At 40.3% G+C, this 16,875-nt stretch overlaps 1 protein-coding gene across 2 annotated transcripts in view; it reads left to right on the top strand.

Annotated features, from left to right (window-relative positions):
• Positions 1-16,875, top strand: part of LOC109910566 (organic solute transporter subunit alpha-like) — a 116,442-nt gene that overhangs the window by 68,516 nt on the left and 31,051 nt on the right. For both annotated transcript variants that reach the window (XR_007263215.1, XM_048602929.1), the window contains exons 2-6: positions 5,699-5,853; positions 7,705-7,778; positions 10,105-10,263; positions 12,675-12,786; positions 14,725-14,871. Coding sequence is in view for 1 of the 2 variants with exons in the window: in XM_048602929.1 (XP_048458886.1) it covers positions 5,699-5,853; positions 7,705-7,778; positions 10,105-10,263; positions 12,675-12,786; positions 14,725-14,871 (647 nt within the window). In the remaining variant the exon portion in view is untranslated. The remainder of the gene's footprint in view (positions 1-5,698; positions 5,854-7,704; positions 7,779-10,104; positions 10,264-12,674; positions 12,787-14,724; positions 14,872-16,875) is intronic.

Consider the following 16,875-nt stretch of genomic DNA (forward strand, 5'->3'; position numbering starts at 1 on the left):
GTCACTGCTAACTATCCGGCCTCTTCCTCGAAATTACTGCTCTGCCCTCTCGAACTGACTTCAACTCTTGTCGGTGATACGGTGAGAAGCTACAATCTGGCTGTTGCTGAACTTTGCTCGATTAGACGCAGGGAAATCCATCCAATATTAAAGCAATAATAGCGTTCTCTCTTCTAGTTTTCATCCGTTCACGTCCCAACTCTTTCTACTCCCTCCTTTTCAGATTTGTTAATATGGATAATTCCTTAATTTGCTGGTCACAGCATTTGCTGACCGTATTCTGTTACAGTTTATACAGTTTCAGTTTACGCTGAACTTCTCTGCTGCCAGTATTGTAACTCTCAGTTATTTCAAAACAAATAGTTTTCCACTGATAGTCAGCATCAACTGATTTAGTTCGGCGCATTAACTGTCCTGCAACCTGCTGGAGGATACAATTTTGCTTTATTTTAGTCCTTGGGCTTGGGACTTGCTGGACAGTGTCTCCCCTGTGTTCACATCCCACTCTGCAATGTGTTGACCATAAAAGCGGTGTTCAGGATTTGCTTCACCAGCTTGGCAAATGACCTGCAAGTCCTTCCAATTATTCCTCAAAGGGGGCCGGCCCCGGGGGGAGTGCTAGTGTGAGAAAAGCAAACTTTGAGTCTCGCTTCAATCATCTCACCAGATTATTGCTGCAAATTTACGATTGTTGCCAAAGTTTTTACCCCCAAAAAATAAACAAAAACTGTGTTCAAATGTAACTTTTTTGTAACTCTTAACCAAAGGCTGCTTGCAGCAATGGGTGTTCTAAATTTCTAACATCCAAACAAGCTGCTGAAGACTCTGGAGTAGCTCACATGTTTGTTTTATTAACTAAGAAATGACTGAAACAAAACTGAAGTACTATTGAAGAAAGGCATTTCTTTGAAAATAAAACAAAGCAAATTGCAGTAGGAGTGGAAAACCTCTACTTAGAGTTGGTCAGTAAGTCTTTCATTGTGCATTCTGTCTACTTCTTTATACAATCCTACAGTTCTGAGTGTTACATACAACCACTGATCAGCTTACTGCTTTGGTTGTTTTGCAAAGTAATGCCAAGTGGGCTTCTTGGTAGGCTACATTTTCATTAAAAATATTTCAAATACATCCTGAAAATAGCATTACAGTGTCAATGCAATTATTGCCAACAATTGCACAACATCACAGGAAATGTGGTTTCTATTAACACTGAAAAAGATAGATTCTTCTATTAATTTATTGGAGGGGTAGAAAATCAGATATGCACTTGTATAAGATTCAGCTGATCTTAAAGGGTTCATATAATGAATTGCTTTTCTGGAGTGCAGTAATGGTTGCTTAGCAGTTATGGATATGTACTGTTATTGTTAGGTTTTCAAAATATTTTAGTTTGCTAAATATTTGATGACAAAATTTTGGAAACAAATAATATATACAGACAACAGAAACATATATGTCATGCATTCAAAGCAATAAAACATTCTAAGCTGTTTCACAAGAGAATTGAAAAGCAAAACATTACAGCAAGTCTCATATGGAAATGGTCAAGAGTAGGGATTTTCTGAAAGGAGGAATAATAGGTGGAGAAAGGAAAGGAGGAAACTCCAGACCCTAGGTTGCTGGAGAGTAAATTCACTAAGGTGGGCTGGTGAAAATCTGGCTTGTTCAAGAGTCCAGAATTAGTTGAGTGCAAGTATGTGGACAACTGTGAGGTTGGCAGGCTTTACAGACATAGGGACACTCAGTCATGGAGAGATTTGAAAACAGCGATGAGAATGTTAAAATCAACATGTTTGATTGGGTGCAAATGTAAATCAGTGCACATATGACTGATAGAATGGAACTTAGTGCGAGTTAAGACATAGATGCAGAGTTTTGGATTACCTCAAATTTACAGAACATAGAATATGGAAAAACAGCCAGGAATGCATCAGAATAGTTTTGATTAGAGTCAATAAGAGCATGAATGAGGTGTGAGCATCTGAACACCTGAAACAGAGCATCATAAATAAACAACATAAACATTAACAACGTATTTTGAACATTATCTAAATAAGATAATGCATACTGCATTCTTTTCCAGTGAATCATGTCACCAACAAAACTTCCAGGAACAAACAGAGAACAACTTAACACAGGAACAGGTCTTTCAGCTGCCTACAAAGCCTGTACCAATTCTGAAACCTTATTTAGACCTGCTACTTACTGCCCATACGGTTTCTATCCCTCTGTTTGCCTCCTGTTTATATGTCTATCAAGACAAGCCTCAAACATTGCTAATGTGCCTGCTTCTACCACCTCTTCTGGCAGTGCATTCCAGGCACCTACCACTCTCTGTGGAAAATTATCCGTGCCCTTCTCCCCTAAACTTACTCACTCTCACCTTGAACCTGTGCTCTCTCGTAGTTGACCTTTTCACCCTGGGAAAGAGACTCTGACTATCCACCCCATCTATGCATCTCATAATTTCGAAGACCTCTCTCAGCTTTACCTTCAGTCTCCATCTTTCCAGTTTATCCAATGCCTCCTCATACCTAAAACCCTCCAGACCAGGCAACATACTGGTAAACGTTCCCTGCATCCTCTCTGAACCATCCACGTCCTTCTGGCAATGTGGCAAACTAAACTGCATGGGATATTCCCAATGTGACCTGACTGAAGTTTTATACAGCTTTAACATAATTTGACAACTTTTATATTTGATGCCCCAGCCAATAAAGGCAAGCGTGCTATATGGCTTCTTAAACACCTATTGACCTATGTTGCCACTTTCAAGGATCTGTGGACTTGTACGCCCAGATCCCTCTGTGTGCCAATGCTCCTAAGGGTTCTGACATTTATTGTATAATTCACACCTGAATGTGATCTTCCAAAATGCATCATCTTGCATTTGTCTGGATTAAACTCCATCTGCCCAAATCTGTAATCTCTCTATGTCTCACTGTATCCTTTGACAATGGTCCTCACTATCTGCAAATTTTGGTGTCATCTGCAAACTTACTCATCAGATCACCCACATTTTCCTCCAGATCATTTATATATATTACAAACAACAAATGTCCCAGCACTGATCCCTGCGAAATACCACTAGTTACTGATCTCCATTGTGAAAAGCACCCTTCCACCAATAATCTGTCTTCTACGATCAAGCCTGTTTTGTATCAATCCACCCAGCTCATCCTGGATCCTGTGAGACTCTACCTTTTGTACCAGCCTGCCATGAGCTATTTTATCAAATGCTTTACTAAATTCCATGCAGACAACATCCACTGTCCTTCCCTCATCAATCATTCTTGTCACCTCCTCGAAAAACTCAAGTTGGTGAGACGTGACCTTCCCTGCACAAACCTATGCTGCCTATCCCTAATAAGTCTATTCGCTTCCAAATGTGAATAAATCCTGTATCTCAGTATCTTCTCCAACAGCTCCTCTACCACTGACATCAGGCTCACTGCCCTGTAATTACCTGGATTATCTGTTTCCCTTCTTAAACAAAGGAACAACATTGGCCATTTCCAGTCCTCTGGAACCTCGCCTGATGCCAAACACGATGCAAAGATGTCTGTTAAGATCCCAGCTATTTCCTCCCTTGCGTCCCATGATATCTTAGGGTAGATCCCATTTGGCTGCGGGGACTTGTCTACCTTAATGCATTTCAAGACGCCCAATACTTCCTCCTGCATTATGTTGACTTTCCTAAGAATATTCACACACTTTTCCCTAACCTCCAACATCTCCCATGTCCCCCCCACTTTGGTGCATACTGATGTAAAGTACTCATTAAGGATCTCACTCACTTCTTCCGGCTCCACACATAACCTCTTTGCTTTATCCTTAAGTGGGCTGCTCTTTCCCTAGCTAACCTCTTGTTCCTGATATATGGATAATAAGCCTTGGGATTCTCTTTAACCCTGCTGGCCAAGGACATTTCATAAACTTTTAATCCACCTAACTCACCGTTTGAGCTTCTTCTTACTTTCTCTATATTCTTCAAGGACTTCATCTGTTTTTAGTTGCCTGGACCTTAGGTACACATTCTTTTTTTGACTAAGCTGATAATTTCCCTTGTCATCCCGAATCCTGCCATTCCTGTCCTTCATTTTTGCAGCAACATGCCTGTCCTGCTCTCCAATCAACTGGTTTTAAAATGACTCCCACATGTCAGATGTGGATTTATCCTGAAACAGTTGCTCCTAATCCACATTCTCCAATTCTTGTGTAATTTGATTATGGTTGACCTTCCCCCAATTTAACTCCTTCATCTGAGCTCTACACTGTCCTTATCCAAAAGTATCTGAAAATTTACGGAATTATGGTCATTATTCCCAGAATGATCCCCGACTGAAGCTTTGATCACCTGACTGGGCTTACTTCCCAATATCAGATCCGATATGGCTCACTCCCTCATTGGACTATCTATATACCATTTCAAAAAACCTTTGTGAATACACCTAACAAATTGCTTCCCACCCAAACTCCCAGTACTAAGGGAGTCCCAGTCAGCAATGGGGGAATTACAGTCACCCACTACAACAACCCTATTATTGTCACATCTTTCCAGAATCTGACTACATATCTCTTCCTCTATCTTCTGCTGGCAGCTGAGAGGTCTGTAATCCAATCCCAGCATTGTGACTGCATCCTTCCTAGTCCTGAGCTCTATCCATAATACCTTGCTGCAAGATCCCTCCAGGGTGTCCTCCCTCAACACAGCTGACATATGCTCCCCAACTAGTAATGCAAATCCCCCTTTTATTTCTTCCTCTGCCTCTACAGTGAATGTAATAAGGTCAGCCAGGTGGACCTGATAGAATGAGTTCCCTGATTGGGGCTGTTAATCTGGTCCAATCAGGGAGCCTTGGTTAACAGATATAAACGGGAGTGTCAGACATCCTGACACCCAGAAAACTGCCTCTGAGGGAGCTGGACCATGTCAAGGACTTCCGATGTGTAAATAAAGGGTGACTTAGTGATGGGATACCGGCCTCTGTGGAGTTATTTCAGTCTTGTCTAAAACATCAATATCCTGGAACATCAAGCTGCCAATCCTGTCCCTTTTTCAAGCATATCTCTGTGATAACTGCAACATCATAATTGCATGCAATAATCCAAGCTCAAGTTGATCTGTCTTACCTGTTATGCTGCTTGCATCGAAGCAAATCTAGTCCAAGCCTCCAGTTCTGCTGAGCTCAGCAACCGCTCCCTGACTACTGTGCTTCTTAGTTATATTTGCTTTAGTCTCAAGCTGTTCCCCAGTCTCTATATTTACTGACCAGCTACTTCAGTTCCCATTCCCCTGCCACACGAGTTTAAACCCTCCCAAGCGGCACTATCAAACCTCCCTGCCAGGATATTGGTGCCACGCTAGTTTAGGTGCAACTCGTCCTTCTTGTACAGGTCTCACCTTCCACGGAAGAACCAACTCCTGAAAAGTGCAGGATTCTATTTGGGATAGTGGTGTCACCAATATGCAGCATTCTAGAACACGGGACACTCAGGAATCTCTTGGGTTTTTTTCCATTTGTCCATCCCTCCTGATTGTTTCCATACCATTGTCTCACCCCAAGCCAGCCCTTTGACAATAGCATATTTTTAAGCACAAATGCAAATAAATATCATCAGTACATTTATAAAATTGTTTATGAAAGTGACAATGGAGAAAGCTCATTTAAGTAACAAATATTATTTATTTTTACAGATTTAAGTGTGCCTGCTATCATCTTGTACACAGTTCTCACTCTAATGGCTGTAATTGCAAATCTTGTGTATTTTGAGGAAGTTATCTACCTGTTAAGAAAAGTCCCTGCCACAAACAGGAGAGCGACTGTTATGTGGGTCAGCGGCGCTGCACCTGTAAGTACATCTTGCAATATCTGACAATTTAATCATTTTCCTGTTTTCAGAAAACACCTTCAATTTTTCATAGCTCCCCTTTCAATCTTATTAAACTGTTTGATTTCACCCAAGAGATTTGAAATTGATCAGTCACCTGCGCATAAAGATTGTACACTTTAATTTGGAACTCTGTTTCAGAACTACAAGGCTTTTTTTTTAAGGAATGCCAGCATTTTGTGCTCTGTCTGAAAATCCCCTCTTCCCCATGCATTTCAGTGGTGTGTTAATCCATTTCTTTTATGTAGATAACCCTTTTAGTAAAACAAAGAAGTGCTAATTGTTTGTATTATATATAATTCTTTGGTGTAATTTCACGACATTCCTCCTGTCATGTCCTTCCCAAAATAGCTCAAGTATCTTAAAATAAAAATGTAAGTTATAACAAAGAAAAACAAACATATTCTGATTAACAGCCAAATTTCTATATTTTAAGGTAAATATATAAGCTATCTAAAACTTATTGAAACAACCAAAATCAAAATACATCACATGCCATTAGATAGTTTCATACCCATAAATATCAATTCAGGAATTCATTTTAAAAGGATAATTTAGAAATTCTTTTCCACAACAATAAAGATGATTAGTTTTTAAAGTACATTATGTCCTCGTAAATGTTTGATTGTTTGTCTGATAATCATGACTTTAAGTGAATCAACTTGAAGTGAATGAAGGAGTCCCACATGAATCAAGGTTAAAGCTGGAGGTTGATTTCTCCAGGTACAAAATGTCCAAAGAAACCTAATGTGCAAGTTAAAATATACAACCATACATGTGCAGCCCCACACATTCCTAGTTAAGATAATTTGTAAAACAAGATACTTTATTAAATATACAAGAAACACAAAATACTCAATACTGCATTGTAACATGTTTAACAGAAATACTCACCTACAGTATGTTTAGGTTAACTAGGCTCCATCTAATGGCAAAGGTTGGTGTGGGTAGCAAATGAAGATGCAGGACGACTGGCACAGACCAACTTCTGCCACCAGATGGAGCCCTGGTCTTCAGCGCAATTTCAGAATGGGATTCAGGAGCACAGCAGCCAAAGAAGACACCCCAGGTCTGAGACAAGAAGACAGAATAAGAACAAGAGCCAGGGAGAAGAAGGACTGGGGGCAAGGAAAGATGTGGGAACTAGGGTAGGAACACGCGCTGTACAAGGTACACATTCTGGAGACATGTTGGCAATGTTCCCTCTAAGCTGCATAACCATTCTGAGGATTAGTGTGTGACACATTGACTTTTGGTTCTGAAAACTGCCACCTTGCAGTGAGGTCCATGCAGTGGCAGGGAAAGGAAACACAGAATGTTGGATGCCAGGGATGAGCAGCTGAAGTCTCCGGTGGTTGCAGCATACACAGAGGACTTCTAAAGTAAGAATGAACACAGGAACCCAGCAGAAAAAGAAACTTCAAGACCAAGGGCCAGAGTGGAAGCACTAGAAAATAGAGTAATGTGTGCATTGTAGGCCATAAAACAGGCCATGGCAAATAATGTTAAATCCTGGGTCAAAATCCTGGATTTCCCTCCCTAAAGACATTGTAGGTCTACCCACAGCACATGGACTGCAGCGATTCAAGAAGGCAGCACCCACCCTATCTTAAGGGCAATTAGGGACAAGCAAAAAAGGCTGGCCTACCAGTGACACCCATATCCCATGGGTGAATTAAAAAAAAGAAACTCAGTGATAGAATGGATATATTGAGGCTACTTTATTAATTTTGTTAAATTAAATCAACGTTAAACTATTGTTAAGCAGGACTTGATGTGTAAAAAAGATACCAGTTTTATATTTTGTTTCAGGTGATTGCAACTACATCCTGTATTGGGATGTGGATTCCTCTAGCATCGATGATCACAGATTTGACGACAGCAGTGTAAGTATTCCTTTTTAGTTTTCTATTACAGCCAGAACACATTAAATTTCAATTGTCTTCATTAAATTCTGGGGAGCAGAAATGCCTTAAAAGTACCTACTGCCTAAACCAAGAATTCCAGAGCCTTTCAATCGAATCTTTCATTTTTATACAAAAATACGTTGTTTTTGTAGCCATTGGAGATGGAATTGTCTAACACCTGTTTCCATACCATCTCTGAGAGTTTTAAAGTAGCACACTCATGTATTTCACTGAGATCTGGTCAATATTCCAGCGACACAACAGTGCTATTGAAATTCTCTCAGCAATGCTCCAGATTCAGCAGGGAGGACTGTCAAACATTACTGTCTTTTCTGAGTCAGTTATACAAACGTTCAGGCAAAACTCATGCAAAATCAACTACGGATAACTATGGACTGGGCAGTGGGTCCAGATGGCCTAAAGCATATTCTCTGCCTGGTCCTGTTTTCTCAATTCGCAAATGGTTCATGTTCCAGGGGAGGGCAAATCAAATACTTCAAAGATATTCTGACACTCTCCTTGGAATACAGCAGCACTGACATTAATGTCTGAGAGTAGCTTGCTACTTGTCCTTCCAAATGGTGACAACTTGTACATCTTGCTTCATCATGCTTTGAATACAAATGCTTTAGTAGTGAGGGAGAGTTGGGACCCAAAAGGGAAGAAGAGGAAGCAAAACTCTCAGTCTGGAGTGCACTTCTGTGCACCATGTGTCTAAACTCTGTAGGTCGAGAAATGGCCTGTTCAGTTACTTGAAGAGCCATGGCAAAAACACCCAGTAGGTATCATCCTTGAATAAAGGGTAGCCAATGAAATCAAAGTATGAAACAAAAAGAAGGCTACCATAAAATATGCTACTCTATCACTTTACAGTGTCTAGTATTGAATGAGAATGGATCAACGCAGTTGTCATTTGCATAAGTTCTTCATTATGAGCACTATTAAAATAGTTAATAACAGATTCAGAAATAAATTGATTACAGTTGTCTTTAATCTGAAATGGCTAATTTCACAATCTTAAGATATGAATGAGGACCATGCTTACAGGAACTGAGGTTTAGAGATGGGGGTCTAAAGTTTATTGATCTAATTCACTGAATTGTGCATAAGTCCTCATGTGGAATACCGAATCAGAATTATCCCTCAAGTGATCAGATTGGCATAATTCGCTAGTATTTATTGAAAAATACTTATTATTTCAAATCCTTTTCTTTTCCTGGATCTTTGCCAGTTAAGCAGACAACCTGTTCCCAGATACATGCTACAACAGCACTGGACCAGTTGCAAATATATGTATAATAAGTAAAATATAATTATATGAAGTATAAATAAGTGTTATAATAATTAAATTGATGAGATTCACAAACCATTGGTGTTCAGAAACCATGGGAGCAAATCTACATCTACATTTTGTGGATACCCACCATATATTGACCTTGAGATAACAAGGTGTACAGCTGATGAACACAGCAGGCCAAGCAGCATCAGAGGAGCAGGAAAGCTGGCGTTTCGGGTCTGGACCCTTCTTCTTAAGTCTATATTGACCTTACCTGTTTTGTTTTTGGTAAGGTAGCTCTGACTTGTTTTGGTGGGATGTGATTAATATATATTCTTAATTTGTATTAGCGCTAGAAACAACTCAGCAATGATAAGGTACAGTCCTCCCAAAATACTTGTACTCTAATGCACTATGTCATGAGTGGAATAGAACTTCAAAACAATTTTTTAAATTGTCTGTTTCCAAGTTTCCTTCAACTAGATACTGTGAAACATAAGACAAATGTAGTACCATCATTGTTAATTTCAGTGGCAGAACAGCATGAACACCAAGTGAAATGTTGCAAATGCCAAGGAAGTTCATGGCGAGAAATTCTAAAACATTTGGGCAGCATGGTGCCTTAGTAGTTAGCACTGCTGCCTCACAGCGCCAGGGACCCAGGTTTGATTCAATCCTTGGGCGACTGTCTATGTGGAGTTTGCGCATTTTCCCCATGTCTGCATGGGTTTACTCCAGTTTCCTCCCACAGTCCAAAGATGTGTAGGCTAGGTGGGTTGGCCATGCTAAATTGCCCATAGTGCCCAGGAGTGTTTGGGTTAGACACAGGGAATACAGGGGTAGGGGAATGGGTCTGGGTGGGATGCTGTTTGGACGGGTGGTGTGGACTTGTTGGGCCGAATGGCCTGTTTCCATACTGTAGGGATTCTATGATTTAGAAATATACATCTAAAAAAGATACAAAATTATTTAAATGAACTGTATTTTGTCAGATAAAAGTCTTTAAATATTTTGTTATTACTTCTCTAGGTATTTTGCAATTGTTATCCATAAATTCCAGCGAATGATGATAGAAGAATTTGGAGGTGATGAGCTATTCTTGAAACATTTTCAGAATACTCCTGTGAAGATTAGTACAGGACCATGTTGCTGCTGTTGTCTTTGTTTGCCTTTTGGAAAGATTTCAAGGTGAGCTATTGATTAGTTTGAGAAAAACATTACCATCAGAATTACCATCAGTTATATTTCTTAAGGCTAAAGGGATCAAAGAGTATGAAGAGAAGGCGGGAAAAGACTACTGAGTTAGATGATCAACCATGATCAGATTGAATAGCACAGCAGTCTTGAAAGAGCAGGAGTAGGCCATTTGGCCCTGTTTACCATGTTTTTATGTTGATTCTGAAACAGGGCAGTATTTAATGGAGATGATGGGAGTCTCCCCTACCAATTGGAGAGCTAGTGAAAATTCCATCACCATTTTATTTGGAGACAGAATTATCTGCTGATATCCACAACCACGAGCAGCTGTACATGCAGGCTAAACCAGAAACATGCTCAAGCATAATATGTCGTAACCTACAATTTTGATGACATCATATGCAAAGACCCAGCAATATTGAAAGGGGGGTTCATCAGGGGGCAGGGGAGAGAGTCAGAGCTACGGAGTGGGAGCCAGGGGGCATTCAGTGAGGGCCAGGCAGGGAGTGAGGATCAGGGGCCAAAGCATGGGTACCAGAGAGTAAGGACCCTCCAAACACCCCTCCTCCTGTTTACCCTTCCCTTGTTCATCATGCCTACCCCCCACAATCCTCCCAATCCTTTCACCACTACCTACCCCCCATTTAGCCCCACTGTACAGTTCAGTTGCAGTGAAATGTTTTTATAGTTTGAGTTTGAAGATCTGTTATGGATTAATGAAAACAAACTTTAATCTCCTGGTCTATATTTGACCATGGAATTCTTTATGCTGACTGTAGACTAGAGTTCTATGTTGAAAATCTTTAAAATGGATATATCATGTGTTGTCTGCCGGAAGGCGAGTCCTTGGCTCATTGTCTGCTGATGCTTCATTCTGAACTGCTTCCTTTGCAGTTTCCATCAGTGGTCACAGATCATAGAATCCCTACAGTGGGGAAACAGGCCCTTCGGTCCAACAAGTCCATACTGACCCTCAGAGCATCCCACCCAGACCCATCCTAACTGACACATCCCTGAACACTATGGGCAATTTAGCATGGCCAATCCACCAAACCTGCGCATCTTTGGACTGTGGGAGGAAACCAGAACAGTTGGAGGAAACCCATGCAGACACAGGGAGAACGTGCAAACTCCACACAGACAGTCATCCAAGGGTGAAATCGAACCCTGGTCCCTGATGCTGTGAGGCAGCAGTGTTAACCATTGAGCCACCATACCTTTCCATTACCTTCTACTTTCAGAGGCAGGGTGAGGATACAGGTCTACCTCAAATAAAATCAGAACTGAATCTTGTTATTAGCATTGTTCTGAATCACATGCTAGTCAACTGTGTTAACCATTGGAACTCCATATTTAATAAAGTTATGCAGAGACAAACCATTATGTATATTCTTTAGTAATTCTATGGGTTTTTGAGATAATAATTCACTTTTTAAAAAATTCCTCAATGTTACACCTATCCCCAGTTTTTTCATAAACAGTTGCTTGTATTAAAGTTTGGTTCAGAATGTTGGCATTTTTTCACTCATGAGCACAGGTAATGAGAATTAGTAGTAAATCCTGCAAGGAGGATATCATGGCAACAATTGGTCCAGTCATCATATTCACATATATGAATGTCCCAGAAGAAATCACTGAATATTAATGAAGGGCAAACATCCTACCGGCACTTCTTTTATTTAGTTCAGATGTTAAAGCTACTGAACAAATTGCCACTAGTTTGCCAATAAAAACTAAAAATTCCTGGCTTGAAAATCTTAGCTCCTGGCTATACTGTATCCATAAGCCATGTAATGGGAGATTGTTAATGCTTGAATATACAATGCAATGAAGTTGTAGATGATCTTCTGACACAGTAGTCTACCTTGGTGAACTATGATTGTAATTGAATTATATGCGCTGTTAGTTCCCAAAGGAAAATTGCCTGATTCCAATTCCTACTTCACAGTAGCTACATGAGATTGTTTATTTTTTCCAGACAACTTCACATAAACTTCGTTGGCACTCTTTTTCATTTCAAGGAATGATATAGGATCTCAGGAATAGAATAACTAATAATAACAAAAGGATGTAAATATGTCAAAACATTTTGCTTAATCATTGGTAAATTAACACAAGTGATTGCAACATTTTGTATGTATCGATGTGTGTATATAAAACATTAATGTATAATGTAAATAATATCTACATGTTATCTTCTATCCTGACAGTGTTTGCAAACTTAGAGTAATTAATTTAACTTAAGAGTATCTAAACTTACAACTTGCAACAACCAAAGCTTGCCATTGCCCTTCACAAAGTGATAATTTGATGGTCTTTTGTTAACTTTTAATATATTTGACCTATATTTGTCATTTTAAGCTGTTGTCTAAATGTGCCAATATTTGTTTCTATCCTTTCAGGCGACTGATGTTCATACTGAAATTGGGAACATTTCAGCTTGCTTTCTTACGGCCAGTCCTAATGATCTTTACCTTAGTCCTTTGGGTGAATGGGACATTCAGTCTGGATGATGTATGTTATTTTTCCCTGTTCTCATAGACACTTATCAGTATAGAATGAGACTCTACGTCCTCAGGTGTTCACATTGATCCACAAACATCTGACTATACTAATCCAGTTTCCCAGCTATTGGCCCATTGCCCTGGAAGTTAGGGCCATGCAAGTGAATAACAAAACACTGCTTAAATGTTATAACAGTTTTTGACTTCACCACCCTTTCAGGCTACGAGTTTTAAACTCTCTAGGTGAAAAAGATTGTCCTTAGCTTTCCTCTTAGCCCTCCATCTCTTATCTTAAATCTATGTGCCCGGCTTATTCTAGAGCATGGACAGTTTTCTTACTCATGGAAAAAGTGCCTTCCCATCCACCCTGTCCAGATTTGTCATAATCTTATACATTTTTACCAGGTACCCTCTCAAACTTCGCTGTTCCAAGGAAAACAACTCTAGCCTTCCAATCTTTCCTCATAGCTTAGACCCTCCTGCAGGCAGCATCCTGGTAAATCTCCTGTGCACCCTCTGTAATGCAGTCACATTGTTCCCATCGTATGGTGACCAGAACTGCATGCGGTACTCCAGTTGTGGCCTAACAGCATCGTATACAGTTCAACATAACTTCCCTGTTCTTCTATTCTCTGTCTCAGCTGATAAAGGCAAGTTTCCCATATGTCTTCATAACCACTTTATCTACTGTCCCACTACCTTCAGGGGTCTATGGATAGGTCCCTCTGATCTCCAGTACTTTCCAAGGTCCTATCATTCATAGTGTAATCCCTTGCTTTGTTAGCCCTCCACATGGAAACACAGTGTGAGGAAGTGTAGCCAAGTTAGTAGTTTTGTAGTGGGCTTTGATGCATAGCCTATCCTCAGAAATGGAATTCAAAGCCAGGAAAGTGAAGGAAGGATCAAAGGTGGATCAGATGAATGTAAGAAAAGGATCAAAAATAAATGCAATATTGATTAATATTTCGAATTCCAGAGTAGAGAAGGAAGCAGCACTGAAGACATCATTGATATATCGGAAACTGTAATGTGGGGAGGGACCTAAGCAGGACTGGGACAACAATGTTCCATATATCTCACAAAGAGACAGGCATAACTATGTGGGTACCTATAGCTACATCTTTGATTTGGAGAAATTGCTCAAAGTGAGAATGGGCTCAGCCAGAAGAAAGAGGGTGGTGGATGGGGACTATACAGGCCTCATTTCAAGGAAGAAGCAGAGAGCCTTCAGATCATCCTAATGGGGGATGGACATATAGAGGGACTGCACTCCCATGGCGAAGAGGAGGCGACTAGAGCCAGGAAACTAGAAATGTGGAAACAAAAAAGCATCAGAAGAATCGCATATTTTAGTGGGAAGAGACTAGAAAAGAGGAGACAAAATAGTGTCAAGGTGGGAAGAAATAAGTTAAATAAAACTGTTGGTGATCATTTGGCAAATCTTATAGATTGAACTCGACAATTTTGCCCCTCTTTGAGGTAACTAAGTGGTAATTTTTAAAAAAAACAATTGCTTTTAAAATTAAGGCTATAATACACTCTCTGAAAATACACACCATAATTTTTCAGTGTCTCTGCAGAGTACTGATCAATGAAGATGAAAAGTGGCTGTAGAGAATGTTCTGAAGAGAATTGTGCTGAATGAAGACTGCTTTAGAACTCTAAGTAACTTTCCATTTCTTCATGCCCTGTCACACATTATTACATTAATGATTAGCCATATGTCTTCAGAGTTGTGGTCCATATTTGGGTTTCAAATCTTTATTGTAGTACCAATGGTTAGGTAGCAAGAGGAGTTCAGTTGTTACTCCATGAGGAAACTGGATGAACCTGTCTATATTACACATGATGAAACATAGCAAAAGACACCAAAGAACTTGTGATATCGAACTGACTATAGGTGAAAGTATTTTCAGTGAAGATAAAAGTTTGTTTTCTTATCTTACAGCTTTCTGCTAGTGGACCTGCAATATGGATTAACTCTTCCCTTGGTGTATCCACAATAGTTGCACTGTGGCCTATTGGAATTGTTTTTAACAAAGTTAAAGGCGAACTAAAAAATCAGAAGATAATTCCAAAATTCACTCTATATCAGGTAAGATTGGACTGTGCATGTTGTAGCTACTTACAAACACTGTGGGCTGAAGATTATTTGGGCTGAGATTTATAGTGGGTGGTCCACCATGGTCTATGATGTCTTTTCTTATGCAATTTCCTGCTTTTCAGTTTATTAATTATGCAAATGGCATCTTCAATACCTGTGTCATGGAATTGCATTGGGAGAGGTGGAAGCTGTCATCACTGCCAGGACTTTGTGCTATTCATGTTACTAGCGACATATTTAAACCCTAGCTGTACACTATTTCAAATGTTGTAAGACAGGAACAAAAACTGGAAAAGCAGGTCTGGCAGCATCTGTAAAGGGAAAAACAGAGTTAACGTTTTGGGTCTGGTGACACTTCCTCAGAACTGCTGTAAGACAGGGACTGCCCTTCACATCCTGGAGTTACTACAGAGTACATGACCCAGAAAAGGAATCTGGTACTCTGTACTCATACTCCACTTCGTCAAGCTCACCATCTTCTTTCTGGTACTTCAAACTCACAGGGCCACCACTCACTGGAACTCTGCCCATCTCACCTTGGTTCATGGAGTGCAACCATCAGTACTGCATGCATCTTGTCCACTCAACAGCTCTCACCCAATTCATCCTCTCAAACTACTAACCCTTGCTGGCCTTTGCACTTCCTACTCACTCACGGGAGACATCTCACTACTTCTGTGCTAATGCATCACCATTAACTGCTCTTCGATCTCTGTAATCATATTCAGTCCCTCCTTTTTGCCTCATTGCAGGAAGACTGACCCATTCTGTGGACTGACATTTCCTCACTATTCCAACTGATGCAGCTGTAATCCTCTGACTGGTTTTACCTGCAATACTGACCATGGTCAACCCCCAAACTGGAATTGGATGAGCTCATTGACTGATTGTGTTGGTACCCCTGACTAACAACAGTCTCTCTGGACCCCATTAGGGGTTCCCTTTGACATTCAGACATGGCCATTTGTTTGAAGCACACGCAATGTATGCTGCATGAAGTGCTGACACTTGTTGTACTTGTGACTTTGGCATAGCGCAGTACCATTTAGCAACATAGCCATCCCTTTGATTAATCAGTGCAACAAACAGTGAGAAGCTGTTGTCTCTTTCTCTAGGCTACAAAGCAAAGCAAGCCACAGATCCTGATAGCCTCCAAGTAAGTGCAAAGTGAGTGAGCATTTAGAAATGAAGAGAAAGGCCATAAGATGCATCCTATGTAAGTGCATGACATGCGCATGTCCCTGTGCGCAAATCAACCTGACAGAAATATGCAAGTTGTAGATGTCCCTGCACTCCAAAGTGAAGTTCTGAAGTAGCATGTGAGTTGATCCAAGACCGAACATGATGATGTAGTGAAGCTAGTCGGTTGGCAATGTGAATTGCTTGGATAAAGGGTGGAAGAAGACAGTACCCATGGAGAACACAAGGACATTGTGAAATCAGAATCAGATGAAGGTCCACAAAAGCAATTGATGAGCTGCTACAACTAGGTTACCTGCTGCTCTGTCTTTCATGTGTCAGGGTTGGCATTGTCGAGGATCTCAGGGATGGAAAAGAGAATTAGGAGCTGCATGGAAATGAGGCAAGTTCAGTAAAGGTGCAAATGCATGGAACTAAGGAAGTTGCTGCTCATTGGCAAGATGCAGAGCTTGCCACTTAAGCAGTGAGGGAAAAATTGGAATTGTTTTCTCAATGTGAAAATCAGAATTTTCCATTTTCTTCATATTTTCCCAATTTTCTCACCATTGCCCATGCCGTTCAATGGAGAGGAAATTCAGACTTCTGTGTTCTCCTTAATAAAGATAATTATGTGGTACCAAGTTGGTTTGAACATTTGTTTATTGTGAAGGCAATTGACTGTATGAATAAGGAGGTTATGCTTCAATTAAACAAGGCATTGGTGAGACTGTGAGAGATAGTAGGAACTGCAGATGCTGGAGAATCCGAGACAACAAGGTGCAGGGCTGGATGAACACAGCAGGCCAAGCAGCATCA

Source organism: Rhincodon typus, chromosome 11, assembly GCF_021869965.1.
Source record: "Rhincodon typus isolate 14 chromosome 11, sRhiTyp1.1, whole genome shotgun sequence".
Taxonomy (NCBI): Eukaryota; Metazoa; Chordata; class Chondrichthyes; order Orectolobiformes; family Rhincodontidae; genus Rhincodon; species Rhincodon typus.